Source organism: Aulonocara sp. 'chitande type north' Nkhata Bay, linkage group LG20 (assembly GCF_057382095.1).
Source record: "Aulonocara sp. 'chitande type north' Nkhata Bay isolate Kocher_YH1m ecotype deep benthic linkage group LG20, A_spYH_male_GT1.1, whole genome shotgun sequence".
NCBI lineage: Eukaryota > Metazoa > Chordata > Actinopteri > Cichliformes > Cichlidae > Aulonocara > Aulonocara sp. 'chitande type north' Nkhata Bay.
This window is the reverse complement of record NC_141363.1, coordinates 34,336,206-34,353,382: the sequence shown is the minus strand read 5'-3', so window position 1 is coordinate 34,353,382 and position 17,177 is coordinate 34,336,206. Positions and strand designations below refer to the sequence as shown.

Sequence of the window (17,177 nt, the reverse complement as noted above, 5' to 3'; positions counted from 1 at the left end):
ATGCATCCATGTCGCATTTATCTTACAGAAACAGCTGTTGGAATATTGTCTGACTTTGATATTTTGGAGCCAAAATGTAGGTTTTACCAACACTGTCTTAAAACAACTGGTTTCTGCATATTTTTTGCCCTCTAATTTCTGAGAAGTGGATATTTTGGAGTTGCAAGGTGAGAACAGCTTGAACAGCTGTTGTTAAATTGTGTTGATGTGTTGTGTCTCTGACAATCATGCATTTTTCATATAGTGCCAAACAGCAACTTGCCTCAGATCTTTCAAAGGACATTACAAAAAGATATTGCCTTCAGATTAAAAAAAAGAAAGATTCAGGGGGGAAAATGGTGCTGCTCATTCACTGCAGAACAAGTCGGAGCAAGTTGTGGTCAGCCGCTCTGCAGCAAATCTCTTGAACATGTTGCATAAAGACCGTCTCAGTCTTGGTGAAACACAGCTCAATTGGTCTCATTATCTATGAAAGATCCTTACAGATCTCTTGACACCTTCTTCTTCTTCTTCTTCTTCTTCTTCACCTTCTCCACTCTCCCACTTTTCTTTACCCAGTATGAAGCCAAAGTCCTTTTTGTGACAAGAATCATAAATTAAACATGGCCTGGGTTTCCCTTGTGTGTCTGTTGTTGTAAAAATAGCTCGGTCTGGTGCTGAGTGTAGTGCCTGTGCACAAACCTCTGCCTTTAATGAAGTGTTGCCATGAAAAGTGTACTGATCCACCAGTGTGACTTGTGCATGGGCTCTGTGGCAACCATGTGCTGACTTTCTCAAACTCCCTATGTGACTCTGAGCTCATTTGGTTATACAAGTGCTCACAATTACCCAGAGATTTGGACACGGGGACATGGGATATTTCCATATCCCTGACGGATGTTATTTTAATTACACTGAACTGCTTGACTTTGAGCTGTGGATTTACATGTTTTTTCTTCTTCTGTGGATGCAAAGAGGGATCCTCGGAAGGTTATTCTGTTGCACTGAATCTCTTAGTTATTGAGTCCCCTAGTCTCTGGTGAAATGTGGGGTAGCATGGGAATCCACACTAAAAGACATTGTTTATGAAATTTCTTGTCTCTGAATCCAAAATAATGAATATTTCACTGGTAATTTTTAAAATAGAGATAGACAGAGATAATGCACAGTATAATGAGTAATAATCCTCTCTCCTCCTTTCTGCCCTCAACCCCATCATAATGTGTGTGTCTGCATCATCTGAAGAAAGCAGAGTTGTTATCTGCAATCAGCCTCATTGTGATGCCCTAATTATATTTGATTGAGAAAAAAAAATTACACATGGGAGCAGGCGTGATGATTACAGTGTTGGATCTGCTCGCACAGCGAAATGCAAACATAAATGCATCGACACAGCTGGTTAATTTAAGTGATAATGCAGAAGGAGGTAGCAGGTGTGGGGATACAGATGTGTTTCCTTCGCTGCACACTTCCTGGAAACAAATGCTTCATATGTCATTGCTGGTGAAATGTGGCACAGTAGCTCAGTGGGTTGTGATAGCGATGATATGAAAAAGGCCTGTTCTGATTCATGTAACTCCTCAAGCCTCATTTCTCTTCAGGTCTTGGGGGTAATGGTGTGGACAGAGTGACTCATGATCTGCAGAAATGCCTGATGGCTGTTCATCTTCAACCCCCGAATTTAACTTCAAAAGTTTTAACATGCTGAAGCTGTCTCATCTTTATTTGGTTCAAGGAAATGCTGCCTTCTAATGTTTTTCCCTCTAACACATGCTTCACAAATACCTCAGTGAATCTCAGTATTACTGATTACTGTCACTAGACAGGGCTTGCTTATTCAAAGCCGGGAGGGGGAAAAATCTCTGAGAGAAATGTGGCAGTTGAGCTAATCTCCTGCAGGAAAAGACAAACTGGTAATGTGGTGTTGGTTAAGGTTTTGGAACCAGATGACTCGAGATATAATTTCTATCCTGTTTTTCCCCAATATACCAGATGATTTTCATAAAGCTTTCACCAATTTTCCTGTAAACAAATACCAATTGTAAGCTATCATACCTGAGGAACTGTTTCATCTCGAACTGTATTTTTAACAGCTGGTGTAGCTTAATCGTTCAACATAATCATCTACGCGGTTTTATTAAAGTAATATTTTATGAGATTCACAGGTTCACTCGGAAGTTCTTCAAACAGGTCCAGCTCCAGCTTAAAAAAGGACATGAAATTGCTTAAGGCCCTCAATTGACCTTGGAATAAGGATGTTACTCAAGAAAGTCAATTGAAACTTGGAAAAAAAAAAAAAACAATATTCAGTTTCCAATTTTCAAAGAAGTTTTGCAATTTTGTCTGTGATGTAGACCTTGAACTCAATTCAGTGCCGAGATGGGATAAAGAATATCAAATAATTTTGTTAAGAGTGCTGTAGAATATTCAGTGTTTTAGTCTCGATTGGACTATTTCTAAATGCCAACAAGTGCTCTCGGTAAAATCGTTAAACGACAACTATAATCTTTTATCAGCACAGCAGACGAGATCACGTCGATGCTGCACACATGATCCGTAAATAAGCGTTTATTGGTTTGTTTGAGAGACTAGATGGGCTGTACAGTCTGCTGGATAAGAACAAAAATGCAATCTCCGGTCTATTACTTTTTCCATCTGAGTCTTTTATAAATCCATCCGCCCTCTTGTCCCCCTTTAAGGCGATGATTTTACCACGCTGCCGTGACGGCAACTTTCTTTCTTCCCCCCCCTTTTTTCGCGCAGGTGGCAGCAGCCAGGTGACCTGTGAGCCCCACTCTCAGTGCACACGGCAAAACTTGTCCACCTTGAGCTCAGCCAACACCTGTGTGTAAATTCCTGCACAACAAAAAAAAAGAAAAAAGGAACGAAGCACTGAGAGCCAGTCAGGAAAGAGAAGGAGCAGCAAGAGGAGTCCGGAGCGCAGCACGGACGCTCCTTATTCTCTCCTCCCCCTTCAGACCCCGCCACTGCACTCCATCTCTCCATTTCTCCTTCATTCCCCCTCTCTCTCCCCCGCTCTCTCTCTCTCTCTCTCTCTCTCTCTCTCTCACCCTTTCTTAAATTGACATCGGTCTGGCTCGAAACATGATAACAGAAAAGCCTTCCTCCGCTCCGCGTTGTCGGGCTGTCCTCAACCCCGATCACTTGAAACTCAAATGAGCAGGCGTTAAAAGGGGAAAAAAGGATCGCATAGTGTCCTGTCAGGGGGTGCTCACAGGGAATAACAACAGCACACGCACACACACCCTCGTATGTGTTCTTGCGCATCGTAGATCTTAGAAAGTGCTTGTGTTAAACTACAGTGAAAGTTAACATGTATATGCACGCTTTGATACGCGCGAGCCTTGGATTTGTAGGTTTCTGCCTGGTCGCCTTTGTCCAACAGTCAGCTTCAGGAAGTAAAACCACTCAAGGTAAGTTTTTTGTGCCTTCTTTTCACCTCGAAATACCTCCTATTTTGAGTGAATTGGTTGAATGTCGGAGTGCCTAATTAATAGATTTATTGCATGCCTTTGGAAAGATCCAAACGTGTGCCTAAATAAATGCGTGTTAAAACAAAGTTTAAAGTAGAATACTTTGAAATTTAATGAGCAGAAGTGAAGTTTTTCTTTTTTTTCTCCAGACTTTGATCCATCTATTATTCTCTGTTTGATTCAAGCAGATGCCGTCTGTTGATTCAGCGGCTTATTTTGCAATCATTTGACTGCTTTTCTCTTGTGTCAGTGTGCTCAGTTGCATATATTTGCGTAGACCTGCCAAGACAAATAGTGGAAACATAATAAGGCTTAAATTAAGTTTCGCTGAACGCTCGCTGTTGTCAGAAAAACAGTTGCTTTTGATCTTCAAACAGCATTAGCAGTGCCAACAGTTATGTTTCATTTCTAATCTTGCAGGTAGTTGTGGTGAGGCTACTGGGAGGTATTTGTCACAGTCCAGACAAGTATTTGACACTGGCCTGTAACACACACACATACACATGGAGGAGTCTCTGTCAGACACTGCAGCTACAGTGTTGTCCTGCCCAGCCGGCTGCCCTCTTGCTCTCTTTTCTTGTGAGAATTTATTCACAGCAGACAGGAACAGTCTGAATCAAAAAGTCTGGCACCTTGCAGGAACAAGGCAGACATGGTGTTATACACTAAATTTCTGATCCACTCAGCCTTCTCCTCAAGGTTTTCATCACCTAATTTTCCCACAATGCAAATGCCAAGCCAGAGCTGCCAGAAGTATTTGCATGCAAAGACACATCATGGTTTCTGTGTGAGTGTTGATTGTGGTCGGAGATGTTTTGCACTCACAAAAAGACATCTCTCGGGCGGTCGACAAGGCAAAAAGAGAAAGGGGGTGGGTGACTATTTTGCATCCTGGGTGGTCTGCCCCCACTTGTGGGAAAACTCAATATTTACATTTTGCAATTAGAACTACTTTTTTCTCACTTTATTTTCCACAACATCGATTACACACTTCCTTGTGCTGTGGAATGCTGCTGTATGAGAGCTGGTCTGTAATGGCATGCACCTGTTTGTTGGTCATCGAGTGAAACGCAGTGACCACTTGATGGGTTTCTCCTCCAGTTCCTGTTTATCAGTGCAGCTCTGCAGTGACATATTATTTGCGTTTAGCTCTGTCGCTATTTGTGATCATTTTTTGTGCTGAAGTGAAAATAAATATTGTGTTTGGTGTTGGTGGCAACTCTGTGGCACTGTTCAGTCTGCAAGCTGGGAACAATTTTGAAAAATGAAGAAACTGAGATGAACAATGATTGGGGGGAAGAGCATCATTTGTCAGCTCAATATTTATTCAAGACAGATGTTGTCTTTCATCAGTGTCAGTCTAATCATGGCACTGTGTTTTAGGCATCAGTCATTACTCTGGGGGGAAAAAAAGTGAAAGGGAAGATTTGAGGATGTGGTGGAGAGAATGACAACGAAGGGGGAAAAATGAGACCAGGGGAAACGGGAGAGATTAAATGTGCAGAGAGAAGACTGGGAGAGAGGAGGTTTCTTAGTGAGCGAGCAGCAACAAGCGAGAAAAAGAGAACGAAAAGTGGGGAGCCGTAGACGTCATGGCAAATCACTTTCCCTTGAACAGAGTCAGGAGCTCTTTGCTAATGCAGCGGCACCAAGGCAACGGTTGGTGTGGGGCTGACATGCTGCTGTTGCTGGCTGTGTTGGTGTAACCTCTGCTCCGGTGCCTGGGGGTCTAAAGACGCAGGGCTGCCCAAGCAGGGAGGAAGGCCACATGCAGGCCCTGACACACTGTGGGAACCGAGCAGCCTTGGCAATATGAGGCCCAAGTCATGGGGTGGCTTACCTAGAGGTGCTGCCTGAGTCTACACGATGAGCAAGATGGAAGGGTAGCAGAAATCCCCCAGCTCGCTCGCTTGCCCCTTTCCTTTTTCACACAACTCTTGCTTTGTTTGCTTTGTCCTCGCTTCCTTTCCTTTGCACTTAATGAAGTGGCTGTGCTTTTTCTCTGTCACCCAGAAGCAACGACTGCATTACACTGACCATATCAGAAAGCTCCCTGTCAGCCAGTGTGCTAATTATATTTTTGAAACAACAAAAAAAAAAAGATGTGCACAGCTACCCTCTGCCCCCTTCGCCCCTTCCTCCCATCCTGTCCAGCCCACTTTTGTTACTTGATGGAAGGTTGAATGTGCTGCAGGTCTGGGTAAGCTTGCAAATGTCAGTGCATGTATATGCGCAACTGGGATGGAGACAGTATATGGGCTGTGTCAGTGCATGGTAATTTGTACAAGTCTTTGAAACTGTATGTGAAGCCACATGAAAGAACCATTTAAATGGAGCTTTTATTTCTGCCTACCCCTTTGGCCTTGAACTTCTCTTAGAGTTTGCTGTTTAGCAGAAAGGAAAAAGGGGGAGAAAAAGACAAGCGGACAGAGACTGTGGCGCTGTCTCCTATGAACGTGGCCAGTCATTTGGCTTCAGCGTTTTGACACCACGGTGGCATTTCTCTTTCATCATCTTCACTCTTATTTCTTAGGCTGCATGGTTTCTGTATTGCCCCAGAGTCCTTACGAGCTCCTGCAGTGGTATTTGTTGGGTGGTTACGCTTAGCCCCTCAGAGACTGGATGTGCCTTAAAACAAGTATGCACAAAAGTCCCTATTTGTGTGCCAAGGTGCTGAGCACAATTTTTGGCAAAGTAATTTTTAACAGCCTGCGACTAGACTATGTATTCAGGTCAACTACGAAGAAAATACTTTTTTTTTTCTGTTCTGACTGAGGTTCTTTGTGGGGTTTTTTTTTTTTTTTTTTTTTTTTTTAAATGAATAAAGGACATTGGAATATGAGTCACTTGCTGACTAATTTATCAATCGCTAATTTATCCTACCTGCTTATTAGCAAGCCCAGTGAAAGCAGACGAGCTTCTAAGCTTTAAACATCTTCCTTTTCCTAAGCAAAAATACTCTGGTGCTGATAAGAGCCGAGCTTGTCTCAGTCTGTCTCCTCACTCTCTGCAACAGGCATGCAGTGTCAGATAGTTGTGTTCTTATTATGATCAGAGACTCTGAGGCACGTTGAGCCTCGGGGTAGCCCTCGGTCATTCGCTGATGAGTGGGTGGAGGGGACCAATCCGGCTTCACTGTACCACTCAGCAGACACACTCGCAATGCATCTGCCTGACAAGTGGTGCTCCAATACCACTATACATGTTGTTACAGAGCAGCCGAGAGAGCAGAGAGATTATTATCTTGGCATTACTTGAGTGGTGAAAACTCCTGATAACAATTCTGTCCAAGAGCAATGCAGTATGAATAACAAAATTGACTTTGATCTGTGGGTGAATGTCTATGACTGCGATGAGTGATTTTTAGACTGGATATTAATGATTGCACTTAAAAGGCAAAAGTGCTTTCACTTACAAAAATGAGAATCCATTATAGCCGGGGAATCGCTTAAACTGGGAACAGATCAGCCTTTTATTGTGTCTAGTTTTTCTAATTCCCTGGTTTCTTTGTGGCCAAGATGTCGCTTGATACAAACATTTTGGGGGCAAGTTGGCTGCAGAGTGAGTGCCATATTTACAGACACACATAAAGTCAAAGCTGTCTGGCCCAAGCTGCAACCCGAGGTGATTCAGCGGGGCTTCGTTCTGGACAGTTGCTCACTTTCATCCTGGCTGATGGAATATAAAAGCAAGACATTTTTCAGTCTGCAACAGAGTGTCAAAGATTCTCACCTTAAGAAATCGGACTTTCCCTCTCAAGGAGACTTTTTATGTGCTTTTAATCAGTCTGTTTCCCTTGGTAATTATTTTTTATAATGAACTGCATATTTGCCAGGGTGTGCTTCTTTGTTAAAATGGTGAAGAATATTTCCCTGTTAGCTGTGTTTCTGTTCAGAAAAAATAAGAAGTTAGCTGCTTCACATGTAGGATTCTAATTCACAATTAAAAGGTGGGGTATACTGGAAAGCACCCTTAATTCCTTTTGGATAGTTGGATCCCATTTTCATACCTATATGTTAAATATAAGGCTACATCTGAATACTTGTTGCCTTTGCTTAGCACAACGTTGTAGCTCAGCTGTCAGATGATGATGATAATGACTTTTATTTCAGTCATTATTTATAGTTTTTCAACAACCAAAATGTCCATAAAAATAAGTGACATCAATGAAAAATTATATTCCATCTACCTTTTTATAATATATTTTTTCTTCACAGAATATTCTAAACCTTAACACTTTCACCAATTTATATGAGACCAAAGCAAACAAAAGGCAATAATAATAATAATAATAATAATAAAAATAAAAAAAACCTAAGAGAAAAACAAATGTTGGTAGTGACCACTCCTATACATACACTGATTGACCTTTCTCAGAGACATATAAGTGGGGTTGGGCATCGTTCACGCAGTGGTGCATTTTTCTTTGTCCTGTCTTCTCCTAGAAAATAAGTCCATACTTCTTAAATGAAAAATATTTTACAAACCATATCAGGTGCCCTGGTCTCTGTGTGACAGCGTCTGTTGACATCACTGTTGCAGTACTGTTTAATATTATAGTATGCAATGTTACGGTCTTATTGGTAGTGGTGGGCTGTCAATCTCACATGATGTATTTGTTTCCTGTAAATAGCATGCATGATAAGAAATGCAGTGCAAAAATGCCAACACAATGAAAACGAGCTCAGTTACTTTGACAAAACCTGCCCAACTACCTAATTATCTGAAGATGATGTCGATGAAGCTGCCGATGATGTACTAAAAGTTTCATCATCATCATCATCATCGTCCTTGGATTTACTGTTTCATAATATTTCATAATGTTAGCTCTGGGTCCTTTCAGGCTATAGGATATACTCTTCAGCTTGTAGATGTATATATTTTTTTAATATCTGACCAGGAGTTTCCTCAGAATTGATATGCTGACATGGCCAGCTTTGCATTTTGCAAAGTGAGTGTTGCAGAGAGCATTGCCAATGTCTCGGTCGAGTTTTGAAAAGCATAGCTGCACCAAAACCTATTTTCAGCCACTGCTGCCATTGCCCTGTGTATTTGGACTATATGATGAGACTATATGTTTCATCATATAGTCTCGCTCTCATTCCTTATCTGCTCTGGTAAAAAAATTTGGCACTGACTGATTTGCCATTATAAGAAAAATGTAACAGAACACAATGAAGAAACAGACGTTTGCATCAACAGTTTATCCAGTGGATCTAACTTTATACTGTAATGTGAGGACTGACTGCAGCACAAACCAGATGTGGTGCGATGTGTGGTCAAGTGAAGTTGATATTTGGTGAAATAAGATGTGTGAAAATGAATAAAAAAATCATTATATACTTCCAAATGTAGGAGCGCGTAAAGACTCTGACAAAAATGGCTGCACAGATTAAGATCATGGCAAAAGTATGCTCATAATTTTTGCTTTTAATCAAGTTTGTACCCACTTATGTTTGTTAAACTGCCTTCTATCATCATTGAATTTACATGTATATTATGAATGGTTACTCTTTTTGTGGATGTTATAGGCAGTATGAATGTCAGGTCACAGAACCACAAAACCATAACCTGTAGACACTGCAGATTCTCTGTTGCTGCCCAGGGGAACCCATCAGCTACTGAAGCCCCTCTGTCAAAGCACCTTTTCTGCCTTCCTCGAGCAGAAAATCACTTTATCAGCAGCTGGTGAGGCCCTTGTGAGCACCATTTGTCCCCTAATTTCAAATGGTTGCAGGGCTGACAAAGCTATAGATTTCAGGTACAATAGAGGATGGGGAAAAATGTGGTTGAAATCTCCCAAACTTTTGAGGGTAATGGCTTTGTATGCCACACCAGTGTCCGCTGGTATAAAAGAAACATTCTAACCCTCACACTCAGGAGTACAGAGCGCTGTGCTTGTTTGAGGCTTGTTTATTTATCAAGGCTTTAATTTGAACAATATGTTCCAAATGAGCCCTGTGATGCTTCTCTCAACTGTGGCATTGTGGTTAAAATTAGAAAGCTCCCTCTCCTGCTCCCTATCTCTTCCCCTTGCTCCCTCTCACCCTGTCGCTGGCCTTTGTTCTCTGTGCTGACAACATCCCCGTTGGTTTCGGGGGAGGATTGAGTCAGCGCTGACGGTATTCTGACCCCCCGAGTCTTTGACTCACCTCTAGAGCCCCCTTCACAAGTGCTGATGGCTCACTGAGGAACCTCAGTATCGTCCCTGAGCCAGCTGCAGCGACTCTTATATCATTAATCCACTAACCTCCCAGAGCCCACATTTGTTTTTCTGTTCCATTACTCACTGATTGGGGACTCGAGGATTCAGGAGAAGATATCAGAGGGCCTGTCATCTCTGTGTCTGTAACGCTACACTGTCCTTTCTCAGCTTTCACCCTCTTCTGGGTTCCCTCCTGCGACCCCTGAGCTCAATAATGGGGCTGCGTCTGTCTTTGAAAGTTTGGCGGGGTCAGGGAGGGACGTCATTAGGCTGGTCTGCGGTGGTCAGCGTTGTCGAGGGGGGTTGGGGGTTAGAGAGAGCCTTGTTTACAGACTGTGTGTGTTTACATTCCTGATGGTGAGCGCCAGCTTTAGAGACTGCTGGAAGTTAAAGGAAATGCTCTTATTCTGCTTAGTAATGGAAAAATCCAACCCAATACATCAAGGAATCCAAATGAAAAAAGGTTATTTATTTCTGGCCAGTGCATTCTGGGTAGAAAGGGGGATGACTTCACTGATGAATGTGAGACTTCCTAAATGAACAGAGGCATGGGAAAAACCATATGACCCACTGAAGTATTTAGTCACCTCCGGTGAACTCTAGATATAAATTTATTGCAGACCCTGATAGTGTATACTGTTCTTTGTGGCTTAATCACTGCACTATCAATCAAAGAGGCATCTAAGATTTTCACTGTCAGTTAATCTATCAGTTATCTCTTCTATTTATCATTCGGTCTATAAAATGTCAACAAATTGCAAAAAATGCAGAGGAGCTTAATTTGTGTAACCAGTAGTACAAACTCCAAAGACATAGAAGAGGAAGAAAGCAGGAACTGTAAATTCTTTACATTTAAAAGTTAAAATAAGTTGTTTCATTACTTTAGTTTGTTGTTGATTAACTTGCAATTACTCAACTAATCATTGGAGCTTTATAGTGCTTCAGTCCTTTTAGTGTAGTGTTCTTGCTGGTGCCACAACAAACCATTATTATAGCCCCAAGAATCTTGATTTGTATTTCCAATTAAATGAGGCCATAGCTGAATAATCACATGTATAATAATGACATGGGCAGGTTTTTGATGGGATTTTGCTGTAATTTTGTAGCGACTGAGTGTTAGATGGTAGAAATGTTGATTTATATTATGTTTTTCTAAAGTGATATTGCAGGAGTTGCCACACAAAGTGCAGTGCTTCACTGATCAGTAACTGTTATGATTATGATTTAATCTAAACCAAAAAAAAGAAAATAAAGTGAATATGCTTAAAAAAAACAGGTATGCTCTCATCTATCATTTTGCAAGGCTGCAGTTGAGTAAATATGTGGTGGCTTTAATAAATAGTTGGTGGGTTTTAATGATTACATTTCAGTTGTTTTTTCTGTTTTTAAATTTTGTCTCACAAAGCAGAAATACCATCTTTTTACACGTGAGCATTTAGAGCTTATCGTGTTAATCTCACATTTGTGTTTGGACTATTGGCCTGATTTAAAAACTGTGGGTGTATTTGATTTTAAAAACTTTGTCTGACCTTTCATGACCAGAACAATGAGAAAAAGAGAAAATAACAATGTATCTAAGTAATAAGATGCAGACCCACCTGGAACGGAACAGTTATTAAGAAAATATCTTAATAGGCTTTGAAACTGGCTCCTTGCTGTAGTGGGTGAGACTTTCACTTGGCAAGTAAAAGCTTGACTTAGACCCCCTCTGGGGTTGCATCAGGAAGGTCATCCAGCATGTCTCTCAGCCAAATCAAACATGCGACAAGGGAGCCGCCGAGAGTCGCTTTATCTTAATCGGTTTTGGGCTGAACACGGGTCGCCTTGTTTATTTTCTAATAATTTGATTCAAAAAGTTAATTGTCAGTTACTTTGCCAATCAATTATTCATTGAAATGTTAAAGACTTTCTTTTCCCATCTCCTTTAGCACTTTGAAAGTATAGTCATTACCCTGGTTACTCATTTTCTTTCTGTGGAAAACTTGGTCTTTTTTGTAATTATGTGACTGTAAAATCTGCCATCTGATTTGAGATACAGTAGGTGCTGTGACTCGGTGGCCCCTTAAACGCTTGATAGGAGCGCATGGTCAGGATTGAAATGAGGTATATATGTCCAGTGAGTTCCAGCCCACTAAAGTCCACATTTCTGAACTTTTAGCAGTTAATGCCCGCTTCATGGCTTACACAGAGAACCATTCACTTTATCCCTCAGTTTGACAGGAAACAACTAAAAATATCACACTTGTGCTGTAATTGCTATGTTACCATCTTTAAAGTTGGTACTGTATCTGGCATGAACCACCAATTGCTGTGTGCCGAGTGGAGAGTGTCATGTCAGTTAGCTCTGGCTGCATAAATATAAGGTATACAGCTGGACTAAGTGCCACCCTTCCCGCATATAAAATATCCTGCATGAGGCCAAGAAGTCATTAACAGTTGAGGACACATTCCAAGACGGTTGAAAAATCACTTGAAGAGAACAGATTAATTTCTTGTCAGTGGGCTCCTAATGAGATCTGTTACAAGCTCTGCTCATTTATTCAGAGGTGTATGTATGTATTAGACCTCTGACACTTAACAGAGTGTCATGTCAGTCTCTCTCTTTCTCTGTTCTCTCTTAGTATTACTCTATGATTCACTTAATTACTGTAATAAGTGTTTTCCTTCTGGAGGTGGTCCGGAGGTCTGTGAGTCATAGTCTATTAAGGCCACACATGCTAAAGTAAAGACACCAGATGCTTGGCCTATGAACAAAATCACAGAGAAAAGACATTATTTATTCACAAAGCCTGCGCTTGAGCTACCTTGAGATATGTTTTATAAATGACACGAGGTGAATCCACTTGCTCTTTACTCTGCAGTCTCCAGGCTCATCGCTGCGGTTGTCTTTATGTATGCTATGAGGCGCAGACACTCTGAAACGCTCATGAAGGAGCGAACAGATGGAAGAATTACACAGAAAGATTGTGTACGAGTTGGCTTGAGTAGTTGAAATGTTGTAATGAACCCCAAATACGTATCCATTATACATCGTTTCAGCTGAAGAAGAAGCTCACCGTGTAGGAGGGTTGTCACGATACTAAAATTTCAAACTCTGTACCGATTGCCCAGAAAAATATCAGATTAGATTAGAACAATGCTGGTTTGTCCAAATGTATTCAGCTACAGCCCTGTGTACTTCCTGTGCTTCTGGTGACTTGGCACCATATTTTCGTTGCTGATCAAAAAGTTGGTAGACTGCCACTCTTGCTGTCTAATTTCCGGTAGACTGTTCTTTACTTCAACATGTGACTAAAGGAAAAAAAATAACACTTGTTAGTCACAAATAATTATCTGGTTAAACTAAAATGGGACTAATATAGTTCCCCCCCCCCCCCCCCCCCCCCCCCCCCCCCCCAGCTCTCTCATTAACATTATCGTTTTATTATTAGCCATAGCCGCCAGCCGCTGCCTTAATGATAATTTAACAGTTGGGGGTGGGTAATTTGGATAATTGCTAATAGTTAAAAGGCTAATGTCAACATGTGCGCTCGCCAGGTTAACATTTATGATTAGTGTTTAATACGTCAGTGTTGTTGATGTTGAGAGCTTTACTGAAGTCAGAAAATTGGTCATGAAGGCCATGGTGTGTCTTTAAGATCCTTTGCCTTGTTTGTTGTGCTGCTGTTCACCTGTTCAGCTGCTAGTGAAGGGGAGGGGCTGTGCTGTTTGAAGTTTTTGTCCGTATGACCAAGTGAAGTTGGTATCAATAAAGAAATGCAAATACATGCCTATCCCAATATGAATTTTTAATATCAACTAGTATCAGAGGATCATTTTTTCTTACCTATGGTAATAACAAGTAAAGAGCACATTAATTTGGATTAAGAGGGTGAAAAGAGATTGTTAAAGACTTAGAAAAGGAATTAGAATAATTCACATAATACAGGCACACATTAGATTAGATATCTTAAATAATCAGAGGATTACTCGCTCTTTACACTGTTGTACAAAATGCAGATGTGTTATTTTTTTGTGCTGTTGTTATAAAAAAAAAGAAATGCAAGAAAAGATTTGTTCTTTTGCAAAGAACCAGACTTTAAAAAATTAACACCTTTAATATATATAACAACCTCTAACATTAGGCAGTGTAAAAAATGGTGTAGCACACCATTACGGGATACAGCAGCACTATAAGGGTCAGTCAGTCTACCCTTGTTGTGTTATTATGTGCTCCTAATAGACATAACAGATGGTGAGTGGCCCTGAGCAATAAGAAATGAAGTGTCTAGATGTCTAAATAAATTAAGGGTGTTGGACACAGTTCATGTCTTTCATGTTAACATGACTTGGGTGCTGAAACTTATCTTGTAGGTTCTTGTACGTTTTTACCCTCACATTAATCTGAGGCTTCATGATTGGTGGACATAAGCAGCGAGGGACCCGCAGGGTTTTGAAGTTGTGATCACAGTTTCTGAAAGCACAGGATCAGTCAGTGGTCATGATTCCTAAACATTAAGAGTGTGTGAAGGATGAGTGTAAATATCCCGAATGGAAGCAGTGGATATTTTTATTCACAACTTTTTAGAGGTTTGCTGGACAGCCAACACTGTGTCCCTTCATTAGCTGAAAGGAGATCTGGGCAAGAAGGGTGGCGAGATGCTAAATTTTGTGTTAATGTTGACGTCTGCATTTCATCAAAACGATTTCTTTTTTTTCGAGGTCTACTTTTTTGCTGCCCCAGCACAACTTCAGTAGCTACAGCTTTTCCAGAGTGCTGCGTTGGTGACTCCCAGGTTACAGGAAAGAATCACAAAGCCTTACATTAGTGTGGGAAATGTGCTGTATACAACATTAAATGTGCACGTTTTCCTTTGGTGTTTGGTCGGATAATGAGCTAAAGACTCTAGAGGCTGGATTAACACCTTGGGCTCTTTGTCGAGATTTTCCTGAGCATTTTGACATCCTCCAGTATATGTCGTAGTGACTAACATTTTTGTTTATTCTTTGGACATTTTGGAAGTAATTTGAAAGGTTGTGGTTCTGTGTGTAACAGTGTGATTCTTTTTTTTTTTTTGCAAACAAAGCGCATCTGTTGCACAGACAGTGAGAGTGGACTGTAAAATGTTTCCAACTTCTAAAATGATTATTATTTACATAATTAGAGATTTTGTATTTTTCTCTGAGGTCAAGGGTGTTGATATAATTCTAATCATTTTTCACCCAAATAAGGAAGTAAATACACGGTTCTAGGGGAAAAGCGTATAAAACACACATTATTCAAATCGGAGTACTTTTTAAAAATATTTTAAAACATGCCCGGATCCTTTTATTAATACAGAAAATGCACATTTGTGTTTTACAAGCACAAATCAATGGAGAAGAAATGATTGCTGGTTTTTCCACACCAGTTGCTTTGCTTCACAACAAATAGTTGGCTTGTGAGTTAAACATCATATGGATCATTTACAACGGTGAAGATAAAAGAGGCGCTACAGCCATTCTGACAGCTGCTCTGTACCTAAAGTAATTATCCTGACCTTAACCCCATCCTGCTCAACCGCAACCCAAACTATAGTGTAAGTGTGGTTCTAAGATGGATAATTACAATACTTTTCTTTGTAATTATACACAGTATGACAAACACTGTGATCCCAAGAACACATTTTTATGGCATTGAACCCAGCACCCTTCCTCTTCTGTCGCAAAAGGCTCATGAAAATCAAGGAGTTCATCGGAAAATGGCTTTGTCAGGAGGAATGTTTTGTTTCTAATCCTTCACCACAAATGTTCAAATATTGCACCGAAATCATTCTGTCAGGAAAACACGGCCGAATATTTTATTACTTTCGCTTATTGAATGCATCTCTCGCTCCGTATTTGTGACGATTATTTCACAGTTGACTGCAGGCGGCACAAGTAAAGCTACACCTCTGGGTGTCCCAGCTCCAATCAGTCTATTTCTGTATTTGAAGGAAAGTTGATGGGTTTGAGGGGGCGGGCAGGTTTGGGGCAAAGCAAACAGCTAGGGTCTCAATACTCAAAGTCAACATTACCCTATGTTTGAACTACACACCTTCGGCCCTACAATTCTCCCACACACTCGCGCTCTCTCCCCTCTGAGTCTTATTCCTGCTAACACCCCCCTTGAGCTGGCCCAGCTAAATACACTGCTTATCCCAGGGCTTTCTAATAAATCAGGGAGGAAAAGCACCTCTGACAAAGTCTCACCTCCACAGCCAGCAGCATTAAGCTGGCTGCTTTGACTTAAATATGGAGCCTGCTTTTGGAGTAACTTTCTTAATCACCGCTTCTGAGGACAGGAGCGTGTTTTATCCAGCGAATTGAATACAATTACAGAAAATCCCATTTAATTTACCCCGCAACGTTCCATCATGCCAAAATAAAAAATTCCAAATTGTGCCTTTCTGAGTAAGGGCATGTCACAATCCATGCAGGGATTTAGAAGTCTGACGCATGGTGGGGGTTAGAGTTTTATTGAGCATGCCATGTAAGCAAGAAATGAAGTGGAATCAGGGAGAGAAAACATGCTTTATTATTGTATGACTTGGTTTCATCCAGAGTAGTCACTGGATTCAATATTCCACAAATGTCAGTGTGTTTGAACACAGACTTGAGCTATTTGTGGCTTTAATATGCTCAAGTGCTTAAACCAGAGGAGAGCTACAAGACAGCAATATTCCAACTGACACATTCCCCAGAGGAAACTGTTTAAACATCTGAGCATTGCCCAACATATCTCTCGTCTTTGGTTTTGTTGTTTTGACTTTGTTTATTCATCCTTGTCTCGAAGCGCCGGCTTCATTCTATGCTGCCTTAACTTGTTCCCAACAAATGTGATTCCTCAACACAAAAGAATGAAAGAACCTCTCAATGAAAAACACAATCTTTTTCATCTTAGGCATGAGTCAATTACCAGGGCGGCATTACTGAACGCCCTGTACATTTTTCTCAAGCCTTCAGAGGATCATCCCCTGGACTGAACCAAAGAGTGTATTGATTCTGACATGTTTATTTCCATGGCAAAGGCAGTGGGGTTTCCAGAGAGACCATCGCATTTAGCTTTTGTTGTCTATGTGTCTACTGGAAGGCTCCCAGTGACTTTTATGGGTGGGTTTTTAAACATTGCTTTGACAGACATGGGCTATTGTAGTTTGTGGGCCAGGATTTCTTAATTTTGATGTTTATTTCATTTTCTTTAGCTCACAACAAAGAGACAATGGGACTGTGAGAGAGTAATTTAATTAAAACACATTTGTGTTGACTATTTTCCTGCTTTTCAGCTGAATTCCAACAGTTTGCTAGCTGTTAAGTTAGTTATCTGTTGTTCATTGTCATTGTTTCTCAAATGTTACTGGTATCACAACTCTGTCATGTCTAAAGATGACTAAATTTGTAAGTAATTTTGGCAAAAATATCCATTTCATTTTATTTTTCAACTCATAAATTGCCTGGAGGATTTCGAGTACTGTGCATGTGTTGTATAGTTAGTTTTACAG

The 17,177-nt window shown here is 40.8% G+C and overlaps 1 protein-coding gene across 2 annotated transcripts in view; it reads left to right on the top strand.

Annotated features, from left to right (window-relative positions):
• The first annotated feature begins 2,970 nt into the window (after positions 1-2,970).
• Positions 2,971-17,177, top strand: part of scube3 (signal peptide, CUB domain, EGF-like 3) — a 76,766-nt gene continuing 62,559 nt past the window's right edge. For both annotated transcript variants that reach the window (XM_086276272.1, XM_086276271.1), the window contains exon 1: positions 2,971-3,413. In XM_086276272.1, coding sequence (XP_086132398.1) covers positions 3,314-3,413 — 100 coding nt within the window. In that variant the 5' untranslated portion in view covers positions 2,971-3,313. The remainder of the gene's footprint in view (positions 3,414-17,177) is intronic.